Source organism: Salminus brasiliensis, chromosome 9 (assembly GCF_030463535.1).
Source record: "Salminus brasiliensis chromosome 9, fSalBra1.hap2, whole genome shotgun sequence".
In the NCBI taxonomy this organism is placed as follows: Eukaryota; Metazoa; Chordata; class Actinopteri; order Characiformes; family Bryconidae; genus Salminus; species Salminus brasiliensis.
The window spans coordinates 18,628,219-18,653,389 of NC_132886.1; the positions used below are offsets into that span (position 1 = coordinate 18,628,219).

At 40.3% G+C, this 25,171-nt stretch overlaps 1 protein-coding gene across 3 annotated transcripts; it reads right to left on the bottom strand.

Annotated features, from left to right (window-relative positions):
- Window positions 1-2,817: 2,817 nt before the first annotated feature.
- On the bottom strand, window positions 2,818-23,208 carry phka1a (phosphorylase kinase, alpha 1a (muscle)). 3 transcript variants are annotated; one of them, XM_072687670.1, is made up of 33 exons: window positions 22,691-23,208; window positions 21,448-21,606; window positions 20,622-20,669; window positions 20,212-20,380; window positions 19,344-19,426; window positions 19,162-19,242; window positions 18,360-18,458; window positions 16,805-16,951; window positions 16,657-16,710; window positions 16,390-16,512; window positions 15,506-15,601; window positions 15,260-15,367; window positions 15,072-15,150; window positions 14,806-14,940; window positions 13,596-13,705; window positions 13,274-13,418; window positions 12,745-12,823; window positions 12,489-12,658; window positions 11,246-11,410; window positions 10,715-10,800; window positions 9,765-9,910; window positions 9,456-9,609; window positions 9,173-9,252; window positions 8,611-8,689; window positions 8,050-8,179; window positions 7,651-7,752; window positions 5,889-6,004; window positions 5,707-5,745; window positions 5,329-5,373; window positions 5,027-5,188; window positions 4,857-4,910; window positions 3,766-3,966; window positions 2,818-3,673 (listed from the first exon to the last, which is right to left on the bottom strand). In XM_072687670.1, the coding sequence occupies exons 1-33, from the start codon at window positions 22,766-22,768 to the stop codon at window positions 3,500-3,502; spliced, it is 3,696 nt and encodes a 1,231-aa protein (XP_072543771.1). In that variant the 5' UTR covers window positions 22,769-23,208; the 3' UTR covers window positions 2,818-3,499. The 3 variants fall into 3 exon arrangements, with proteins under 3 accessions (XP_072543771.1, XP_072543770.1, XP_072543772.1); XM_072687669.1 differs by having other exon boundaries at window positions 11,246-11,416; XM_072687671.1 differs by lacking the exon at window positions 5,707-5,745 and having other exon boundaries at window positions 11,246-11,416.
- Between the last annotated feature and the right edge of the window lie 1,963 nt (window positions 23,209-25,171).

Consider the following 25,171-nt stretch of genomic DNA (forward strand, 5'->3'; position numbering starts at 1 on the left):
ACAGCAGGCACATCACACAACATCATTCTGGGTTAGTTCAGATTACACATCTGTAAAAAAAAGAGTGAGCGTAAATAATTGTCCTGTCTTTTTTAGCCTATTAAAATGTACAATTTACTAATTTCCACTCAAAACGACCTTCTAATACAAGCCTATGGGCAGTTGCTCTCAGCAGCTCTCCACTGACCTCTATTACCAATGGGTTTGATGTCAGCGGGTCTTCTACTCTTTTTAAATACAGAGAAATACATTATAACTGTCTGTAGTAGTTGATCTCACACCACAGATCAGGCACCTAACAACTAAGGTGAATAATACTGGAGCATTCCTTCTCCGTTGGCTCAGAGTAGCTCAGAGTACGTGCAGCCATCACCATGAAAGGAGTCTACATCTGCGGCTGTAACCTCATCCCTCCAGCCACACTAACTCACAAAGCACAATGACATAACAGACAGTTAGCAAAATCACACTAGCACTGAGCTCAGTTACACAGATCAAGGCCCATTCAAATACAGCTAGAGCAACAGACAATTATATTGACACTTGTTGGGGTTTTTTTACCAGTAGAAGGGTGCATAGTTGAGCAACAGGCAAACAGGCCATAAAAGCTTGTAAAATAGTTCAACATAAATGAACTTAATTTACAATAAATTTAATTGAAATTTAATTAAAATGTAAAAATGAATTAAAAATATAATTTAAACAATTCAATTTAATTTAATTTACAATAAATTTAATTAAAATTTATTGTAGTTTGTAGATGGACTTGGCAGCCTGTGTGCTTGTTTCTTCCATGCCAGTCCTTACTTACTATCCTTTCTGCACATAATTTTAGTATAAAAACAAAAAATATATACATACAAAAGGCTTTGGGAAAGTGTTTGCACATTAAAACCACTTGATCTCTTTAGAAAAGATGCTTGTAAACATACATACAGTAAGGAATATAGTAAGAAATTCCTCATGTTGAAGAAATCAGTTGAGATCTTGTGAGCTAGTTTGAAGAACAAAGCTTAGTTTCAGGTTTCTTCTGGGAATCTCCAGCCAGTGCGTGGATGTGTTCAATTCAATTACCTGCTCTGATTTAACATTACTAAGCACTAATTTAGCAAAATAAGGTGTTGGATGATAACTATAAATAATACTAGACTTTCATGAGGAGAGCTTTAATGGAGATGTTTCATGAATGCAGTGACGTAAAATCACTATGTTTTATATGAATGTTATTTGTATTTATTCTAATATTACTAAATAAACACTTATAAACACTAAATAAACACTTACAAATTGTCAGAGGTGTCTAAAGCAGCGTGTATCAAATGTATGTGCATTTCATTATAAGTGATTTAAATTGTTAATGTAATGCCTAACAATTTAAGGATGCATTAATTGCAAATAAATAAATGAATGAATAAAAAGTAAAGTGTTAGTACGTAGGTCACCAAGAGCTTCATTACACTGAGTAAAAGGATATGCAGTTAGGCAAACAGGCGTAGACAGTAAAAGCCATTTCATTCAAACATTCATTTACATTGATGATAAAGGCTGGAAAAGCTTAACGGCCTCTGTGTACAGCCTGCTCTCCTCCTCATGTTAATGATCTATATTTGCCTCAGTCACTCACACTCCCTCTTCTCCTCTCCCTGTTTCGTAGTGTGTTGTGTGTTGTCCTCTTGCTGACCCTTCTGACCACAAGTCTCCAGCACCCACTCCTCCTCTTCCTGCATTTCATCCATTCACATTAACAAGCAAATCCTTCATGGCTTATTCCATTTGGCAATGAGCCCCCCCCACCTCATCTCCTGACAGACAGACACACACACGCAAAGCCACACTTACGTCCTCTTCCCTCTTCTTCTGCTCGTCTCTGCTCGCTCGTTCACCACACCTCCCCGTCTGCTTTTCTCGTCCTCTCCCTCTCCCTTGCTCCTGGTAAGTTCATCATGCCATATCTGTTGTCATTAAGCGCGTGGCACTGACACCGGAGTCCCCCAGAGGCCTCCAACCCTTGCAACTACACACATACTCTCTCTCACTCTCTCTCTCACTCACACACACACACACACACACACACACACACACACTATATATATATATATATATATATAACCTGAATGTATATTACCTTTAACTGTATTTTACTTACTGCTTAAAGTGTCACACTGTCTACAGAATCATAGGATGATCTCATGTTAACAGCAGTCCAAACTGAAACAGCAAGACTCCATATCTGCTACATCACAAGAGTGCTAAAGTTTCATTAAATAAGGCAAATACCTTATATCTCCATTTTTATTGGTCCATTCATCAAAATATTCATTCTTTTGTTTTTACCCAATATTAGACAGGTAATTACCCAACCCTCTCACTTCAACTCCCTTATCACATGCAATGCTCCTGAGATTGGAAGGGTGAGGACTGACACATGTTTTTTTTTTTTTAATTGCCGTAAATGCATTGTCATCGAGCAACCAACGTGGAGGAAAGGACCGAGTACGCAGCTCTGAGGCACTGGCTAGCAGACACCCGTGCTGGCCAGCATCACACTAAAGTGGTATGGGGATAGAGAGCAAGGTCAATTGTGCTCTCTTAGGCTCCGGCTGCTGATGGATACAAAGTAAGAAACAACAGCCACAATAACATTGTGTCACAAATGGCAAATAAAGGAGATTTTTGAGTGACAGCGACATTATTTGGGTAAACAGAATTACAGAAGGACCCTGTGTGAAACACCAGCTAATGTTCTCTTTGCTTTTATATCATGCATCAGAAATACAACTGAAACATTACATCACAAAGCTTTTTACACTATAAATCTTTTATTTCAGTCAAAATCACAACAATACACATACAAACAAAAACTAAGACTATGGTTTAAAATCAACAGCATCATCATAATCATTATTTGGATCATAATGATCTGATCAAAATTATTTAGAAACTATATAATTATATTAATTGTGTTCAAAACATGCAACCTTTCGTTAATTAAAAGTAATTATTTTGCTGATGTCGTCATTCTAAAGGAATTAAAATCATCTCTTCACTAGTAAAAGTAGTTACATTTTGAATTGCAGGCCAAAGAAAAATAATCTGATCTGATTATCTGATCTGACATGTTTCCATGGTCAGCTACAAATGTTGTGAGCTAAAAAAAAAAAACAGAGTCCCAAAAGTAATCTAGCCTCTGTGACTGACAAACAAGCTGTCAGACTAAGTGTAGTACATTCAAACAGCTCCTCAAACAGTACATGATAACTCTTCCTGCTCCACGATACGTGAATGAACTTCAAAACGGAATTCCAGTCAGGTAGCTTAATAGCTGAATGGACACAGCTTTCAATGCACTTCACACAGCATGTACATGTACCTTCAGACACACTGCAGGCTAGACGGGCCCAAGAACACAGTCACAACAGTATAGCTAACTACTACAATCAGTGCATCATGCAGTACCAGCATTAGGATTTGTACCGACAACAAACAAACACAAAGTGCATCACTGCAAAGCGCACGAGCCGCTGGGCAGAAAGTCCTGGACGTAGGTAGCCACAGCCTTAGTGAGGTACGTCATGGTGCCAAAGCGGCCACTGGGCGCGGTATCGTACAACAGCTGGCAGATGCCTGTGGACTGGTCTCTTTCTAGAATGTTCTCCTGAGCGTTTAGAGCTTTCTATAGGAGGAGAAAAGACGTGAGAGGGAACTTAAAATCATGTTGTTTCTGGTTAGTCTTCACCCAAACACACGCTTACACAAAACACACACCTGGTCCTGGTAAAACATGTCATTAGCAATATGAACAATCTTCTCCACGTGGATGATGCTGCCGATGCTGTGGATGTCCACATCGGCCAGCATGGTCAGCACCAGAATGGCTTCTACCAGCAGTTGCCTGTACTCAGGCTGCGGCACGCGGTTCAACACCGTCTCCACATGCACTGCAAACTTAATCTCACCCGGGGTCATCTGGACGTGGGAGAAGAGGGACAAAGAGAGAGGGAAAAAAAAAAACTCTGGAGTAGGGCTTTTCTTAACCTGGCTGAATTGAGCCATTTAAAGTCCCTTTCATTTTAAAAGTGCATCCTTTTTTAGAATACTATAGAAAACCATTAAATACATCATGAAATCTCCAATTTCTTTACAGTGACTTTTTTTCATTATTTTTTTTACTTTTTTTATTATACACTAAAATATTAAACTATTTAAATGCAATGGAATATATTACAGAATATGTTAAAGATTTTTGGACATGTGAAACCAGAGGACTCCAGTTCTACACTGACATTTTAAATAAACAATTACAATAGATTCCATCATTGTAAAATCAGTGCAGTTATTTATCACATTCAGTTTGTGAGTCATCTGTGTACTTTTCTGCACTTGCATAGGAACCATTAAAATAACGTATGACTTCTAAAACAGATGCAACTGTAAAGGCTTATTTACATAGGATTAGTTTATCAGGGCGACAACTGTGAAGAAAACTGTACACGTCTCTTCAGTGAATAAATCTCTTGTGAATTTAGTACATGAATTTTTGCATCACATGGACACATGATCACATACCCAACTCTTGTAACTCTTTTGTGATTTGGAAAGTGTTTAGTATGTGATGGATGCGTGTGTTTGGAGACATAGGAGTACGGTACAAAGAAGCACCCAAAGACCTATTTTTTCCAACGAGAGAAGCCCCTGTAAAACAGACTTACCCCAGAACCCCAATGTGAATGTAATGCTGTCTGAACAGGGTTTATGTTACATGTTGATGTAATGTCTATATGTCACCCCCAAGTGGTAGTTCTAAGTTACTGCAAAAAATCACAAACAAAAAAAAACAGGCCCCGTTAGTGTCAAACCTCTCTTGTAGTGGATGATGGGAGCACAAAGCCTTCGATGGACAGCCCATGACACTGTTGGAGAAAACCAAAAAACTTCGTCAAAATACTGCCATTTCTATTTAAAATTAAGTATATTACAAAATATTTTAAATCCAATTCTGGTCCCTGCAATTATATGAACTGTTCACCTTCTGCAGGATGTTCCAAACTTTCTGATAGAAACCCACTGGAACTCTGTTGAGGGCACCATCCAGCCTCCTTCTACGCAGCCACTGACCCTGCCGGCTGTCTCGTGGCCCAGGAACGTTCACAGACCCATCAAACGACTCCATCGACTGAAGACGGGGCCTCTGGCAGTTGTGTAAGAAATCAGACATGTCAGTAACTCATTGTTATTTCCATTCAATCAGGTCTTATTGTATAACAACATTCAGTCATTTTCAATAAAACAACTATTCTGAACTAAACCTGAGTAAGATCACATTCTTACAGTGGGCTCAAAATGCTCAATGTCGAGGGAGGGTGATGGTATGGACTGAGGAGAGAGAGAGAAAACAGAAACCAGAGTGAGGACCACTCTTAAAAAGTACATGTCTGCTTAAAGAAACAACATCCATGAACAATTAAGTTCACGCAACCCTCAAAATCACCACACTACCATGCCTCTGCAGCCCCCGTGACACCAGTGAACATAGTTTTGGTTGCTGAAGGTATTTTTGTGATGCACAGTGAATTACCCAGTTGTGAATAGTTGCAAACACCAGCAAATTATCATAAATTATCATGTTTCCACTAACGCTATTTTTTTTTGTACATGAGCCCTTAACCCTGGTTGGACCACTCCAAAGCATGGTAATCATGACATCACCTTACTCTGAGCCGACCAAGATAACCTGCTCTCCTCCAGCTGTAAATGGAGACACAACTCTACTCATTCTTACTGCCCATCCCACAGAGCAGCTACCATTTTCCAGTTCCAATGCTGTGAGAATGTTACAAAAAACACAAAAAAGCAACACTGCTTTCTTGCTGAGTGTTTCAGTTACTTACCAGCTTCATGTCACTTTTCAGTTTGCTGATACCTGCGCGCTCACTTTTGGTGGCACCCACATGGCCAACCTCATGGATGGAGATGGCAGGACTTGCTCCTGTCTCCACTGAGCGGACTGGACAGGAGGTAAAAAACACACGCACACACACAAAAAAGTACAAAATATTATATTAAATGTTAGATATTGTTAATTTACATTTAGTTTTCTTATAGTCAGATTTAATCAGGTACTGATATGCATTTATCCCTTCCTCTGGGTTTCAGCCCTACTTTATAATACAGCTTTCTCCCTACATGTATTGCAGCAAGGTCCACAAGGCCAGCACAAAACTCTAACAAAAATCTTTTTTATCCAGACAAACATGATGTTGCTTGTAAGCCCCAACTGACAGATAATTGACTGATTAATTGAAACCTGTAAAGCTGATAATAAGGCCATTTAAATTGTCTTCTAAATGATCTTATTATGGCTGCTCCGCTATGAGTTTCAATTAAGCCATTTTCACATATAAACTCTGGAAAATGTCCAGAGAATTAACTCCAGACATTTTTTACAGTTTCCCTTTTACACATCTAACACACGGCTGGATATCTTCTGTGTCAGACGCATTCTCACTACAGGAACTGTTCTGCGTGGTTTGGGCAGAGGCCGGTGCCTGTGTAGCATGTGCATGAGGTATGGCATTACCTGCTGTGACTTTTTCTGCTCTATTCACACATGGGCTCACTCGGACATTAGCCAGGACTTTATTCTAGGGGGATGGCTGGAGTCTGGGTAATTTCCAGTACTAATTTGGACATTTGTGTTCACACATACAGTTACTGTTCGAAATAGTTCTGGGTTAAAGTACAAGTCTGAAAGAGGTTTTAATCTTCAGTAGGTTGTGGACGTCAAGTTCGGTGTGATGTGGACTGACAGAAATTTTCACTCCTTGCTCTCTGTAAACACTTCACTCCAACTCCACTATACTTGTGTTCATCTTCAGCATCTTTAGTAGTTAGTTGTGTGTGTGTGTGCACGTGTTCACTGCAATGGATGGGTTAAATGCAATCAAATCAAAAATCAAAATCCAATCAAATATTTACATTTGCAGGATGACAGACATGATTATCCAGGGCAACTTACAATTTTATGTTACAGAGGTAGGTGAACATAGTGCTAAGTACAGTGTGGGTTCTTGTCAGAACAGGAAATTAAAACCCAGTCTGCCAAGTGGAAGGCAATAACTGATTTCACTCATTTACAATCATCAAGTTTTAGTAATTTACAATTCCCATCCACTACCTAGGACTCCCTCCATCATATGGGTGCTGGGTGAGTGAAGGCTAACAAGTACTTTCTCTGAGTCACATGAAGCCGGCTACTGCATCTTTACAAACTCTTTACAAACTCTCTACACCTGAACATGCTTACTTCAGTTAACAGACACCCCTACAAGAGTGAGGGTCATACTAAACACTCAGACAGAGCAAGACCAATTAAACAATTAAACAACTGAATGTTGTATGAAGTGTGTTAAAAACTAGTAACCCATGCTCTACAGTGTGCTACTGACAAACAATGCCAAAGCCACAAATGCATAAAAAAATAATTAAACCCTAGACATACAGCGACTGACCAAACAAAACTCTGGCCAACACAAACTAATTAGAATACACACATCATCAACATGTCAACCAAGAACCTTGCAAAAGAAAGCAAAAGGGAAGAAGAGGGAAGATAAGGAAGTGGTAAAGTCATTACAGAATAAAGTGACTAACCGCTCCTCTGTACACCAAACTCTTTGCCACTAAGGATGTGATGTAGCAGATTCTTTAACTCAGAGGGGCTCAGACTCATCAGAGACTCTGTGGCCTCTTCACCTAAAACACAAGCATAAACAGATATTCATGCACATGGGCACACACATACACTACACATTTGTACCAGAACATGAAACAGATCTGGTTGCTTTAACCCTTAGAACTTCGAGCTTTTTATATTTTGTATATTTATGTTTCATATATTTTACTATGTATTGTAATATATTTTTCTTTGGAAAACATACATATGCACACAATTCACAAAGCTGAATCTTAATAAAATAAATACTAGCAATATTATTCATATACAAGAAAATATCAAATGTATAAAATAGAGCACTTGTCATTTTGCTGTACCAGAACAGTTGAGTGACTGGGCCAGTTCAGTAGCCATGACCTGAATGATGAGGCCGATTCGTAGCCTAAACATCTCACTAAATAAACCTGGCTGCGTCCTGATGTTCATTGCCAGGTACACCATGATCTCCTGGCACGCACGCACGCACACACACACACACACACACACACACACACACACACACACACACACACACACACACACACACACACACACAAAAGACTTGCAGTTATACAACTTTGGACATAGAGCAAAAATTATAAATAATAATAATAATAAATAATAATATAATAATAATATAAATAATAATAATAAATAATTAAAAAATGCTTTGTTAAAATAGAACAATCAAATAACAATTTGGAAATTTGTTATTTGATTGTTCTATTTTAACAAAGCATTTTGTTAGTTATCCAGACTAAATATTATTAGAATACAAATAGTGATTTTATGTATGTCAGTGTGTTCTGAGGGAATAAATAATTATTTACAAATTTCTATTTTTCTTCTACATGATCAATGTAGCTGTACATTAGTTTAGGAATGAGGAACCAGCTAACCTGGGTGAGGATGGAGATAGTAATGTTGTTCTCACTGGCTTGATCAATCAGTTTAGCCAGCTGGTCAGGTGGCATTGGCCTGCAATGAGAAACAAATCAGGTTATTTTTAGTTTCTGGGGTTGTACACAGAACAAAGACAGAACAACATGACCGATCAGAGATAGGTTGTACTGAGACGTGCGCCCTGTCACTGTCGTAAGATCTACCTAAAATCTCTGAAATAGGAACTGTAAAGAGGAAGACAAAAATACTATTAATATAATATCAGGATACTATTTTATTGTAATTTACTATTTTAAATAACTTTTCAAATATTTTCCAACACTTTCCAACCTTAATTCGTCTCATTAAGGAAGGCCAGTTTTATGCACTTTTATTAAACTCTAGTCTTATGTTTTACTGCATTCATGTTTATTTGTATTTATTCTAACATTATATATTGTTAACAGGCACAATTAAAAATATAGCCACAATATAGTGCTTAAACAATTTGCTTAGATGCACTGTTGCACAATACTGTATGTAATGTGTGGTGTTTTGTACTGAAACTAGCTAACTCACGCAGTGATGGTCTTCTCTCTGGGCTCTGGTGGCAAGCCCACTGTTAAGTGCTTCTGATGAGCCAGTAAATCAGAGCAGGCCTACAAACACACACAAGGAGCAAATACTGCCACCCATATCCTGAAATACAATTTTGCACCTTAAGACAAGTCTTGGACAACCACACCACCCTAAACTACACCATGCCTACATGGTAAAACCAATGACTGTCAATTCTACTGCAATACAACTAACAAAAGCTAAAACATGAGTTTAAACAGATGGTGTGGCGCTACTAACTCACCCAGTCAAGCTCCTCCACTTTTTTGCGAAGCATACCGGAGATCATGCGGATGAGGCACCAGCAGCGCAGGTCTCCTGCCTTCTCATACAGTTCCAGCAGCAGCCTGCGCACTGTGGTGCCTTTACCATAGAGCTGAGAGTCCCACTCCATTCCCCTGACGAAACACACAATTGCATGCATCCCCTTTCAAATACTTTGTATTAGAACTACTCTATGTTGAATCTACATTATGTTTCTATAAGGAATTCCTTCTATTTTAAAAGGGCACAGAGTGGACTGAACCATATAAGAATAGGTTAAAAGCCTGACTTGTCTTTGAAGAGGATGTAAAGGATGTCTGCCTGGTCCTGGAGACTCTGTGTGTCTTTGAGGACCTGAGCCAGAGCCATGTAGTCTATAGCTCCATCAGCACCACGTGGCAGATTACTATCTGAGGACACAACCACCTCTGGACCCTGTAGTGGGAGACACATAAAGAAAAGTCTCTCTGCATTTATTTGGCACTTTCATGATATTACTGTCATGTCAACATTCCTGACTAACAATGACCGATTGTTTAAGATAGGGCAAATACAAATTGTCTGAAAACACTATAATTACATTTGCACTTTTCATTAGATGCTTTATACATCATTAGATGTATTGATTGTTAGGATTTGTTTGCATCCTCAACTCCCCAGCTCACCCCAAAAGTATGGAATGGAGAACCATCATTCCAGAACCATCATTCTGGCAAAGCAGAAAGATGCTTTCTAAGACTATGCTTAAGAAGTTTGATCAGCAATCACTGGAGGAAACAATTCTCCATCAACATTTGTAAAGTAGAAAAAACAAAGATTTTTAAAGGTTTCAAATTAGGCACAAGCATATCCTTTTTAAAATCAGCATCTTTTTTTTCCATTATGAGCAATCATATACTATATACACAGTCATATGAAAAGTAATTAATTAATTTATTCATTAATTTGGACTGTGGGATGGATATTTCTATGCTTAGGTGTTAAACTCCAGCAGGACTGCTGTGTCTGATTCATTTGACCCAGCACAACACACACCAACACACCACCACGTCAGGATCACTGCAGATCCAAGAATGACCCACCACCCAAATAAAACCTGCTCTGTGGTGGTCTTGTGGGGTCCTGCCCATTGAAGAACAAGGTGAACACAGGTTATGCAGAGAAACAGATGGACTACATTAATGGTGATTTTTGGAAAACAAAAGTATCGTCCATCCCCAGATGTGTGTGTATGTGTACCTGGCTGGTTTCAGGTCCAGAGTCTTTCAGATTAAGAGAAGGTTGTGGGGATCGGAAAAGCTTGGTGGGCAGATACATGTGCACGTCTGAAATGATAAAATGAATATATGAAAACAAAGGAATATGATGCATTAACCAACATTGGTGGGGCAGTGGTGCTCAGCGGTTAGAGCGCTGGGATATTGATAACAGGGTTGTGGGTTCGATTCCCGGGCTCGGCAAGCTGCCACTGTTGGGCCCTTGAGCAAGGCCCTTTACCCTCTCTGCTCCCCGGGCGCTGGAGTTGGCGCTGGAGCCGGGCGCTGGAGTTGTGTGTGTGTACTCACTGCCCCTAACACGTGTGTGTGAGTGTGTGTTCACTACCAGATGGGTTAAATGCAGAGGACACATTTCGCTGTACAGTGACAAATACGTGCACCTTTATCTTTACATTACCCACTAATGGTACCACTAACCAACTCACTATGAATATTGAGGTCCTTGGCCCCCAGGTGGTACATTACCCACTAATGGTACCACTAACCAACTCACTATGAATATTGAGGTCCTTGGCCTTGTTCACTAGAGACACCATCTCCCTGGTCTTACTGGCTGCAGCTTTAAAGCGTCCAAGTCCAGTGGCTCCACCCTCTGCTTTCACACGATGCTGTGGCACTGCTGTAGCCAAGAGCTGATCCAGATACTGAGCCAGGTCATCTGTATCTGGCAGACAGAGAGAGAGAGGAAAAAAATCTGCCTCTTTGCTAGAGTTTTACACTTACACACGAGTACTTTTTACAATCAAAACTCATGCATGAGCACATTCATTAAAAACATACCCTACAAAACACAAAACAGCAGACAGAGAATCTGAATGACATCTTTACAAAGCTAGCATATGCAATTATTAAGGCAACATTATGTGAGAACTGATATTTCTTGCTCTCTTGGGCCCTCCAGTCGGTAAGTGTAATTTATGCTGTTGTGCCACCCTCACACATGCATTTCTGGATGCTGAGATACAGAGTAGACATTGAAAGTAACAGACGCATGTGGACCGAGGTGGTCATTTAATACCTCAGTCCTGAATATTACAGGATTATACCAAATATGATGCGGGTTAGGCAGTATTATGCAGTTTTCGGATGCACTGTCTTGCACGCATAATCAAAGTTACATGCAGTGCCATTAACCAGCGTTAACCAAGCATGCCGAGCCTGAAGTAGCAACAATAGAGAGGCAACTCTCCTTATTACATGTCAGTGGAGCATCACAATGAGTTGAAGCTGTTATTTTAAGGTAGAAAAATTTTACATGGTGTTACTTTATAGCATGGACAGTCATACACTGGTTGACACAGAATTCTGACCAGGTTCATGTTTACGCATCTGCAAAGACGTTTGCATACACAGCAAAACCTGTATGCAAGTAAACACTTCAATTCAACTAAACTCCATGGTAGCCAGGCTCCTTATCTTGCAATGATGGTGGAGGAATTAGACACAGGGTCAGACATTAATACTTTAAAGAAGGCAATATAATGTACGGAAAAGGAATTTCTGTTAACAGCTTTGCCTAGACACTGTTTTGACACAATCTAGCAAAAATAAAATAAAAAAAATCTCTCTCCTCCCAGACAACAGCTGCTAAGTGTACAACATGATCAGTTTGCTTTACACAGTGTGGTATAATTTACAGTAACAACACTGTTGCCTACTCTAATTTTGCAGCTACCTATTGAATTGTGGAAGAGATGATGGTGGTGCTGCTGTGTCCTGTGGTTCTTCCCCCTTACCATCATTAATGTGGAGTTCATGCACAGGCCCTTCACTAAAGAAGCTGTCTTCATCATCCTCATCCTCGCCCCAGCCCATGCTGCTGGAACGTGGCTTACCGGTATCCAGGAAACTCAGATGAGCAAAACAGGAAGTGGTAAGGAACTCTGACAACTTTCCTGTCTGTATCCTAAAAGGAGTCAATATCTAATTAAAATGTTTTTCATAAAATGAAACTGATTAAAAAAAAATGAATGATCTCAGCTTTGTTCAAACCTTGCCCCTCCATAGTAGCCATCCTGGAGTTTCTTCAGAGTGGCCAGCACTGCAGGGTCCAGGTCTGTGTGGTCCTCAGCTAAATGAAAAGTAAAAAAAAAAAAAACTAATTTCTGATTTTTTTGTAAATCACAGATGCAAAATCTGTAGTTTATATATCTATTTAATTTGGCTGATTTAAAAACTCATATCCTATATTTCTTTCATATCCAATCAGATGCAATTTAATTATATGGACACACTCAAAGCCAGGAAAGCATTGAAATATAAAAAAGATGGGGACTTCTTTGAAAACACAATTTACTACAGTCATTTCATTACTTCTCCTTAGCTATGTTCATCACAGGGCACAAACTGATTACAGATCAGCACTTGTCTCAACTGCGGTTGAGGCTGGGTTCATTAAATAGTCTTGAGATACAAGCAAAGACATTATTGTCCAACTAAACTCAGAGGCACCTTCAGAAGATGCTCACTAATCCAAAAAGAAGGATATAGTGATAGTATACCCTTCCTCAGTCCCACTCACTCAGCATGGTCTGGGAGACAGGGAAGGTGACAGTGGGCCGGCCAGTCATCCTCCAGCGAGAGGAGAGGTAAGATAAATCAGTTCGCAGCATCTCGACAATCATCCGGTTATCCAAGGCCAGGTAGAACTGCTGGTGATCAATGAACTGCCAGGAAGGAGCAGAAAGTACAGAAACACAAAAAAGGAAACATAAGAGAAGGGTTGACAACCCAAATTCTTCAGAGACTTGAATATACATATGAAGGAATACGGTCACCTTAAACCCTTTATTTATAATGACAAAACAAGACAGCGTCTCACTGTTTCCTACTGTACATAGTACCTGAGGTGTAAAGGTAAAGATAGTGTTGCGGATGATGTAGAGCTTGGAGGTTCCCAACACACCAATTCTGCGATAAGGCCTGCCAGTCAGCCCTAGCCTCTCATTACGCCCTTCAGGAAAAACAAAATCAGATATTCTAAATAAATCAGTGACCAGTGGTCAAAAGTGGTAAGTGATTTGTAAAGATTAGAGTATAGACTATAGTCTTAGGCCCTATTCGGACAGGGTTCGTTTCACATGGGGAGGTGGAGTAATGTATTTTTACTACAGGATATCTCATATGACTGACTTGCATGGGATAAGAAATCTTGGCATAAATGACTGACATGGGAGTGGCTGCTAGATTTACACACTGCTGTCACCTCCAAACAACATAATGATATCCTTATAACCTACTGATAGTAATAATGAAATGTTTGCTAGAAAATTAGCAGCTACGTGTTGATAACACTGGTGGGCTATAGGCTACACATCATAAGGCCTAAAGTTTTCAGAAGCTTTGTGCCTCTAAGGAGTCCTTCGGTTCATCTTCTGGATTTGACTGACGTTTGTCACAGACTTGGACAAGGTGTCTGTGCCATACACAAGAAAACTGAACTTAAAAATAAATAAATAAATAAATAAATAAATAAATAATAATAATAATCACTCAATCAAAACTCCTCTTCCACAGAATATTTACCCACATGTCAATTCACATGGGATAAACCTAAAACCTAAAGTAATTTTTACGCCTTGTTTTACAGAAGGTAAAAGGTATCTGGCCCGGGAGCACACAGTCCATAAAAAAGACCTTTATGGCACAATCGTACGGGACTAAAATTACTGAAACTCTGGTAATTATTACATTACCTCACCTCAGCATGTAAAAAGGCTCTTGTCCAGGTAGGGCTTTATAAAACATATATAAATAAACAGTCTACAGAAAAATATGTAAATATAAACATTTTATGCACATTTCAGAGCAGATTTCTATTTATTTAATGTAACATATGGAAATAAGACAGTAAGCAAATAGACAGTAATCATGTAAGTTAAGTAAGTAAGTTAAGCAAATAGACAGTAATCATGCTCTAGATTAATATTTATTCTGTAAAGGTTCTGAACTTTTATTCACTTAGAAAATGAAACTCGGCGGGGGGCAGAACTTTTGCATAAGACTGTATATTTGAGGATTTTCTGTGATTTTGTGTGTCAATGTTTTGCCTACCTAGCCTTGCGTAAATATGGCTGAGAACTCGAGAAGGCTGCACTCTGATGGGGTGGATGTCTGCCACTGTCTCCACCTCGATCCCATTTTTCAACAGCAATGTCTTAATCTCATCATTCTCTGCCAGGATGGATACTACCCCACAACAAACAGATCAATATCCAAAACATGACAAACATGGACTATTTACTCTGTAAAACAGAAGAAATGTGCCTTCTTGGAAAAAAGGGTCTAAAAACACATTGACAAAGTAGAACTAAGCTTACCTTGGACAACCACATCAGGCTTGGGAATGGTGGAGAACCTGCGACTGAGTGGGTCTATTTCTCCAGGAGCCAAGAAACCCTGAATTTGGACATTTGTAGTCATATCACACCCTACTCTCTGAAAAATGGCCATGCCAAAAAGAAGCAGAAGCACTGGATGAATCCAAAAGCAATGATTAAACCCTCACCTCTGCTAACAGATTTCCCAGGATGTAGAGGGACTGCCCCCACTTAAGGGGGCATTTGCCCATCGGGATTCTCTCCACAGAGTGAGGGTTCACATACTCTTCATCCACCTGGTAGAATGGAAGCACATGTATGCATAGAATTGAAGTTGATTTGGTTCTGAAAGCTAACAGCCATATTCAATGCACAGATGTTCCAAGCAAGTAAAAGTACCAATGCCAAAGTTTGACAGAGTAGACACATCTTACTCGATCAGGAGGGACGCTGTAGAGTTCAGGCAGAAGACGTATTCCATCTTTTTGTTTAATCAGTATGCCATCCAATGCCTCTCTGTACTCCTGCACCTGAGGACACATTCCATTCAAATTCAGAGTCATTTAGTTATTTAGACAAACCTTTGAACTAAGCTGCACTAATCATTATTCCAAAAGTTGTACTATTTACATCTTTTATTGAGCGCACAGAGTAAAAATCATGTGTGCAGGTTAGAAAAAGTAAGTGAACCTCTCTTCTACAAGAGCTAATTGGCAATAGGTGTTCATAAGTGTGGTTTTACACATGCTTCGCCTATTAAATAATAAGTTAATGTAAAGAAAACTATGTCTCAATGCGAACAACCTTCAGAAAACATGCCAGAGACAAATGAAGCTGGAAGGAGATGCAAAAATTTATTATGCATTTGTTAATGTGTCCACTGTTATAAATATTTAACTGAACAAGAATTGCGTTGCTGTCCAAGAAAGACATTGCGGCCCAAAAAGTCTCAAGTCTGCACAAAGACCAGCTGGATGTTCCATCATGCTTCTGAGAAAATGTTCAATGGACAGATGAGACAAAGTGGAACTTTTTTGCACAGATACATAGCAGCATGTTTGGAAGATAAGCACCATCCCCAAAACCTCATCCCAACTGTAAAGCGTGGTTGAGAGCGCATCATGGTTTGGGGCTGCTTTGTTACCTCAGGGTCTGGACACCTTTAGACACCATTGAAATCACTGATGTTTGAATGATGCGGTGTGGTGGAGCGTAAGCTGCCATTCTTTGTTCCTTTGCGCAAAGCTCCAGGGCAACACTAAAGTACATTCACAAAACTACTACTAATTAGAAGTAAGGGGAATTTTTCTTACTTTACCTGTTCTGGGCTGTTTATAAAGATGCCATCCAGGATGAGATACGTCCAAAACAGAGGCCACTCACATTCAATGTTCTCAAACAACTTCAGCTCAGCAGACTCATAATACAGTCTATTGGGGTCCTGCAAGAAAGCACACAGCATTTACCAAGGAGAAGCGCATTGAAGACTGACCATTATTAGACAAACTGTTTATATTTGAGACTAATACCAAAATGACAACTACCTAAAGCAAAGATGATATAGCACACATTAAAATGATTCTACCTCTTTAGGTGTTTTATGACCATCTCTGAGAAAACGACAGCAGCCATATCGCCCCTACAGACAATAACAACGCAAAAGCACAGCATCAGAAGAAGCAGGAGAACAATACATAATCTGATCTCAACAAAACGAAACTAGCAGGTCCTACCTGTAGCTTGGAAATGATTTCCTCCTTGGTGATGTTTACTAGTTCCATGTCCTCCACAGCAAAGGCTGGGTAGGAAATTATAGAAAGGACACCAGCATCCACCTCTTTTGATGTGGAGGCTCTGGGCAACAGGGAGTTAAGAATGGACTGGAAAAAGACATACAGACACTTGTGGTAACACTAACAGCAAAAATGAAGGATTTTACACATAAATACTAATAGACCACAGAATTGGAGAGATCAGTCTTTAACTGTCAGTTCCAGCTGTTTTTTCAAAGATGTTTGGTAGTCAGAAATTCTTGTTTCGGATTTAAGTATAGTCTGATCTGGATTATATGGCTCATAGTTATTCATATTTCTTGTCTGTAAGCAAAAAAAAAAATCTTTAGTTTGTCAAAATCATCAATAATTGTCCAAAACATTTTTGTATGATGGTAAACAACTATGGATTTAGCAGCTTGTGAATTTAGAAGCACTCTGTCAGAACGTCTGTCTAAATACATATGTAATGTAATGATATCTGTAATATTATTTGAAATACAGAAATACATCACAAAAAAGGTTAGATGTTATTAAAATGTTTATGTAGTCATTTTGAGAAGAAACTTCTACATTGATGACCATCTACACTGACATGTATAGATATACATGGATAGATAGATAGATAGATACTTGAAAAATTCCTTACAGCAGATTTCTGTTTCTAACAGAAGACATTGAATACTGTGGATTTAATTGGCACTCTTTTCATGGGATGACCCATGAATTTTCAGAATTATGACTTCAATGGATTGTGTTACAACTCAATTTGCAGTTTAAAAAAATGTAAATAAAATAAGCATGCTTTCAGAGAGTAGGGTGTGATGTGACTAAAAATATCCAAATTCAGGGTTTCTTGGCTTCTGGAGAAATAGACCCACTCAGTCGCAGGTTCTCCACCATTCCAAAAACAGTTGGAAATATAGAAATGGGTGTGCTTTTTTTTACATGTTAAAGCACCTTTATGCAGAATTGGTCTTTTCTGGTCATGTGTAATATTACAGGATTTTACACAAATATGACTCGGGTTACTGTTGCAGTTCTCACAAGTGTTGCCCCTTTCACCAGAGTTACACAGTGTCGTTAACAATGTGCCGAGCCTGGAGTAGCAATGATAGGTCGATTACGATTAATAAATGATTACATAAGCTTCTCAAGTTGCTCAGGTGGATTGGTATTTGAGTTCTCCTTCATGTTGCTTTCATGTCGCAGACTGGATGGTGCAAAGTCATGTGACTACATATGGGTTACTGTGGGGACAGTACATGAGCACAGTGGGGAAAACACTAACATGATGTTAAATAAAACGTTATCAGAATAAAATAAAAAAAACACAAATAATAATAATGGGCAAGATTCAATTAGAGGTTCTGAATGTTCAGTTTGACTAATTTTTGATCAATTGCCCAGTCCTATAAGTCAGTGGAGCATCACTGTGGTTTGTAGGTGTTATTTTACTGTAAACATGCTTCATAATGTTGCTTTAAGAACGCATTCAGGCCTGTCCTAGCTTTACCTGACAGTGCTGAATGTCATCTGGTAAAGCATGGACCACAGAGCTGGGTCCTCCTTTAGCCCCAAACAGATTCAGCTCATCCAGGGCCTCCAGTGCAGCCTGCAAGGACAAAGACTCCATTCAGATATTGTGTCCAAATAGCTCTTAGGTCATGAGCAAAAACAAATCTAACCTTCACTTCATGTGTTCACTGTTCTGGCCGCTGCCTAGAAATCAAGCTTTCCATTTTGGAGTGCCAAAGTGGCATTTTATCATCACAGCACACAAACTCAGTAACAGGGGTACATTCGCAAGGTTCTTACCAAACAGAGTGTTAATAAGATGAACAGCAGGAATTCACTGTAGAACTGAAAAAGTTTACTGCAGTTGGCTGGAGTTCATGGCCAAGAGCGTGAAAGGAGTCCAACAGTAACTCCAGAGGAGCCATGTTGGGGTTATGTTAGGTCAGGAGCCACAGCGACAGTGTCATGGGGAGTCTATGTACATGGAAGCAATGCATGAAGGCTTCTGTGGTGCCTCCAAAGCTGCATTCTCAGCTGCTCTGGACTGAGTTGGAAAAATCGGAGTGTGCATTTATAAATGCAACACAGCATGTTCATGAATAATTGTATGTTTACATGTATGTTTTGGCTGTAAAATCTCAAAACATATTGTTTACATATTATTAGCAACATTAATGACAAATGGACCAATAGAAAAGGTCCAAAATTAAATTAATTAGTTTATATTAAAAAAGTTAAAAACAAAAAAAATAATTGTTCAAACTGAAAATATTGTTCAAACTGTCTGAAAACAAACCCACCTTAGCCATGCCAATAGAGCTTGCATTGAGCTCAGGGATTCCTTGATTGGTCTTGTCTCCTCTCTCCCACATTCCATAGTCCTGTGAAGCAGAAAACAAACATCAAGCAAAGCTGTAACACTGAGAATACCCATCTACAATGACACAAATGGGGGGTTTTGCAGTAACTCAGATGAACTTACTGCCACTTTGTACGCTGCTTCAATGTAGAACACCAGATTCTGAACAACATCCACTTCATCCTGAGTGTAAACAATGTGCAGCCCTGAGGAAACCAAATGACACCAAATAATGAACACAAGCACAAAATCACAGAGCATGATTCATTTGAGTGAGTTTTTTTCTGACCACTGCATACCTGTCCAAGAAAGGACAATCGGTAAATCAGTGCCAGGGTCACTGGCACCTAAGGCTCATTGATGCAACCCATGGATGGTGCACCTTACAACTTATAGGACTTGCTGCTGCTAACGTCTTGGTGCCAGATACAGGACAGGAAATTTTTACCTAAATAGACTGCATTTTACACACCATTTCATGTCAAGCTTAACATCGTCTGTTTAGCTTGGACCAATACTCGCCAGTAATCATGTTCCGTCTTACTATATACAAGTTAATAAGTTTCTTGCTCGAAAAAACACCATTTGACAAATGTAGGAGTCTGTAGGGAGAGCATATTTGGTAAACATTTAGTTAAACTGACCCTTTTTTGACTTCATCCAAAGGCTGGACCACTTAACCTACAAAATGAACTGTGAGGTCAGTAAATGATATGGAAAAAAAAAAGTATTGGGACACACCTACATGAGCTTTTCTAACATCCCATTCTAAATCCACAGCCAATAAAGGATTTTTCTCCCTATTATAGCTATGACGGCATGTTTGGAACTGCACTACACTTGAGATGCACTGTCCCTCAGCACTCTTTAACCCTCCTCTGTAACTATGTGATCTGCCACTTTGTGGCTGAATTGCTATGGCTCCAAAACACTTCCACTTTTTAATGATACCACTATTGTCCATCTAGTGGATACAGGTGGCGATTCCCACCTGAGGCTGTCATCTGTGCCAGGAAGAGCAGGAAGAGAGAAGTGGCGTCCATCTGCAGGTGGCCCCACTCAGTGTCCCCCACCACAGTGGCACAGGTGTGGGTATTGTACTTGGCATGGAGGCAGTCCATGGTACTCTTGCTGTACTTGAACCTCTCCACTTTGTCCAGCTTAGAAGGAGCAAAAAAAGCAAGAGTCAGCCATGTTGGCTCTTAAGATAGCAGATATGACTATGCTTTGGACACATTCACTATGCAGAGGGGTGTGTATGTGTGAGGTGGCTAGAATGTCCTGAGAGGAAATAGAATGGCATGTCACTATGAGCGCAGGGGGAGGTACTGAGCGCTCACAGAGAATGGAGTTTGGTATCAGTATATTTTATGTCTGGCAGTGAGGGGCATCAGGGGGTACCTGCCGCATAATGCACTGAAGTAGGCCCCTCATAAGCTTCACGACACTCTAGAAAGATAGAAAAAAAGATGAGCGTAAGTGTGAGAAATATTACAGAGAGTGGCAAAGCATACAGAAAGGTCTGTGATATTATGTGGTACACAGGCAGACACTCATCCTAAAATGAAAGCATACTGTAGTGTAAACTTAACTTTGACCTTTTCAATTCCTCTTTAAAAAAGTAATATGAGACGACAGTGGCTTGGCTAGTCCTCTCCGTACTGTAGCAGCTTACTTTGAGATAAACATACATAGCCTTCGAGCCCTAAAGATAGTTCCACTACTGAGTATACAATAAGGGACAGTCCGATGCACTTGAGAAGGGGGTATTAAGTACACTTACACTTCTAGATCATCAGTTATCCAGCATCGTTTTGACCAATGCTTCAGCTGTTTTACTCAAGGTTTAAACAACTGTAAAGGCAGATCAAGTCATAACTAAAGCACAGCACAGAGGCTTAGCTGACTCTACTTACAAGTGAGCAATAAGCTGGCATTCATCAGTAATGTCAAAATATAATATATTATGAATATCATCAGAATTATATAAAGAACACTGAACAATTAAACAGTTATGGATCGTGCAATTTCTCCTCACAGGCATTAGAGCTGTAACCTAATGTAAGACCAGTTCTGTGGTCTCACATAAAAAAGGTGCACATTAGGATCTGAGAAGAGTAACCTGATCCAGATTAATCCTCCTGACCAAAACCTAGGATGGTCCATGACAAAATGTGTTCCTAAACAGGTTGGCTGTAAAGGACAAATCCCCCTGTCACTCTCCCACCTGCTCCAGCTCATAGGCTTTAGCCTTATCCTCGTCACGGTCGGCATTTTTCCTGTAGGCCAGACTCAAAGCCCAGACTGAGATGATGCTGTAGACGTTATCCCGGACCCAAGCATCCGGCTGCTCTTTGCTCGCAGGGAGAAGACCAGTTACAGGGTCCTGCGCACCCAGAAGATTAGAGGGGGAAAACACAGTCTATGAGATTAGATGCTGTAATGAACGTCAAGCTTAACAACAATCCAGATGTGAAAGGTTTCGTCCAGAATAGAAAAAAAAAAGCTGTATGGGAGTCAGCTTCCTTGACACCTCTGCTGCTGGTTTAAGCCAATTAGAGAAGCTAGAGAGTTTTCACCTTCTGGACCTCTGCAGATATGTCAGTAACTTCTGTCTTCAGTTGAATTTCTATTGCATAAGAGAACCACTCACATTAAGCTGTGGCTCTTCTTGCAGGACAACAGAATAAAAGAAAGAGCCCTGAAGTGTTACTACTATAGGTCTGCATGTTGCACAGTGTGAATCAGAGAGTTCCCAGTCTTTCCTAGAGATCTAATATGTACACAGTGTGTCCACTGCAGACTCTGTGGAAAAAGGACACTGCTGGTCCACACACAGCGACTGGCACCATCAGCCAGAAGGGCAACTGATACTGAACCAGTAAGCGGTCACCAAGAACAGTTTCTATTATGTAACAACCAAAAGCTAAACGTGTTTAGACTGCTGCGGTGAGCTTCACCATATGGACAAATGTATTGGGACACCTGTTCATTGACTGATCACCATTCAGCTCATCACAAAAACATGGGACTTAGCCCCATCATTCCAGAGAACACAGTTCCACTACTCCACAGATCAATGCTGCTGAGGGGGGGCATCATACCCCTCTAGTCCACGCCTGGCATTATTAGGCACGGTGCCAATGGGTTTCTGTTTATCTGCTCAGGAGAGTCCTGCTCGATCGGTAATTCTGATTTAGAGGGACTAGACAAGCTGTGTGCGCACTGGCACATCTGTGCCAGCAACGGGTGAATGCATTCATTAGAAGGGGTGTCCACAAATATTTGGACATATCGTGTAAATACGCTTAGACCGCTTAACTCTAAATGTCTGAATGGCATGATCCCAGGCCGAATACCAGGCTAAATACTGACACGACCCACCACACAGAATAACGGCAGCTTGGCTGTTGCTGGAGGTTAAAATCAAGGACCCCAGTTTCTGGCCTCCATGTTGCTTAGTTACTCACTTGGTAGCGAAGGATAGTTTGCTGAACTATCCGCGCATAGTTGTCGAGTTTCACTCCGGAATTACTGCGACTCCTCATTTTCTCTTCTCGTCTCGCTCCTCTCCGCTCAGCTTGGTGTTCAGTCTTCTAGTCCCGCCGACATCTTCTGGTGTCTTTGAGCGACTTTTGTGGCGGACTTTTGTGGTCGACAGGCTGTTGCACCGCCTCCAAGCCGGAGCCCGAGGGCGGAATGGGTCTCTACGGATGTCGAGCTGTCAAAGGACTAGCTAGGATAACTTTTATTAGCAACAAAATGGGCTTCTCCTGAGAGACCATCAGCCCCAGCCCCTCTAGCTGCCCGAGTGTAAACAAAACACGAGAACTCCGTGCGAGGACACCGGAAGGCTGAAACTACACCGAGGGAAAGAGAGTGTGTTGCTGGTGTTTCCTTATCTCAATGTCAACAGCAAACGAGCGATTATTTCGACCTGACGTGTCAAACAATATGAGCGATCCAGGTGTTTCACTCTCTCCGGAGGGTCAGTGGTCAGTCAGGAACACGTGCTCACAGACCGTCAGTAGCGTGTCATGAAGTTGCGCAGGGCACTGAAACATCATGCACTGAACCTGGGTATGTGCACGAGCGCGGTATGTTTCAGGCCCTGAGGTTTTACACAGTTCATTAATGCTGTAAACTGTAACTCGAATAATAAATCAACACCTAAAGAGATTCACGTTCATTCTAGTTTAGGTTTGCCGTAAAAAGTTGTGTTTGGGTCGTCTGTCCTGGTCTGAGCAGAGGCCACCAGGTGGCAGCACAGACAGTCGCATCTCTGCAGTTCAGCGGGCTTTAAAGGAGCTCCCGCTGAAGTGGAAATGCTGCTCACAGCGTTGTGGATTAACAGCATGGCTGATGAGGGCTGGAGTCCTTTTATATATGTGGCTACCTCTCCTCATCTTTTGGATTTGTGAAAACATGGCCACAATACATTTTTATTAGTTTGTGAGCATTTAATTTGAACATAAATCACAGTTTCACGTTTATTCGTATCTATTTCCACATATTTCGTAAAGGATCCCAGATAAAATGCACATGTGTGCATGTATGGTTGAGCAAACTGGGAGCCAGAAAGTTTTATCCACAGAAAACATGAGCCCCTCTAATGTTGTACATGGCCTAAATGGGACCCATGTGAGCCATTGAGCAAGGCTTTTTAACCCTGCCTGCTCCCTGAGCGCTGCAGCAATGGCTGCCCATTGCTACGGGCACTGTGTGCTCACTGTCCACTGTGTGTATTCTCTGCACTGCATGGGTTGAAGGCAGAGGCCAAATTCTGAATTCCAAAATCTGCTTCCAATACAAATGGTGAATATTGGTGTCTTTGTCTTTGTTTATTAAGGTAGGTTGTGATGATGGGGCTAATCTGAGAAGCCCAACCTGGTCCCAGTGACAATACATGTCTAAACCCACTCAGAGTTCATATTTCACCCATGTGGGCTGAGATGCAGAGGACAAAACATGCCAAAAGAAAAATAAACAATCAGAATTATATCAAATGGAAACAAATACAGCTAAATATAAATCACTGAATAACTATGGGATGTAAAAAAACACAAAGTGACATTAAATTATATGCACATTGCATTTATTTATTTAAATATGTCTAGTTATTCTTGTAAATCATTTATTTATTTACAGATTTCTGTATTTTATGCCCCGGTATGATAACAGACACTCTTGGTAATCTGTAGAGAAAGCTGTTAATCTGAAACGACACTGACACACGTGACCCTCGACAGACGAGACGGTTCTGCTAGGGTTGATGGATGGAGGCTGTGAGCCGAGGCTATCAGGCGCTATCATTTCTGAGATGTCCATGCTTTCGAAAACAAGTAGAGCACGTAAACAGAGGCCATATCGCTCATATCTAGCACTGAGCTGTCGATACCTCAGGAACGTCAGGACGTAAGATTACAGAGACCTGTGAGACAGTGTGGGCAGCAAAGCATGTCAGCTAGCTACCTCCTTTTTGGGGTCAACATCATTAACATATATTTATTATAATAATTAGACTGAAGTTTAACTGCTATTCTTTAGATGTTTAGCATCTGTGACTTTACAGTATCCTCCTGGCTAAAGTTCCCGTTCCACCTTAAAAACTGAGTGCTCAAATTCTGGCGTTTGCGCAGCGTTCATGTAACCGCGACTCCATTTAAGGTGGATCGGAAAATTCCGCTAAGAAGCTGACTACAGCCTCTTAGAAAGAAGAACAAGGTACCACCCTGCTCTGGACAAAGGCTTTACCGGTATCTGGTTAATATCGGTTCGTTATTAAAGAATTATGCTAATGATATTATGCTGAGAGATCATTAGTAAGCAGTTTCACCAAATTAATGACTTCGGTTAAATAGTACACGTTCAGTGCTGACTTAATATATGATAATAAAAATAATGATGATAATATAATAATAGAAATACATTGGTTAGTTAAATGTATAATT

What these genes read in the sequence shown, in the direction of transcription:
- phka1a (XM_072687669.1), bottom strand. Translation starts at nt 22,768, where the DNA reads ATGAGGAGTCGCAGTAATTCCGGAGTGAAACTCGACAACTATGCGCGG. An exon ending in AAGCCTATGAGCTGGAGCAG is followed by an intron (nt 20,670 to 21,447) that starts GTGGGAGAGTGA and finishes CTATCTTTCTAG; the next exon opens with AGTGTCGTGAAGCTTATGAG. An exon ending in GTCATAAAACACCTAAAGAG is followed by an intron (nt 16,513 to 16,656) that starts GTAGAATCATTT and finishes GCTTTCTTGCAG; the next exon opens with GACCCCAATAGACTGTATTA.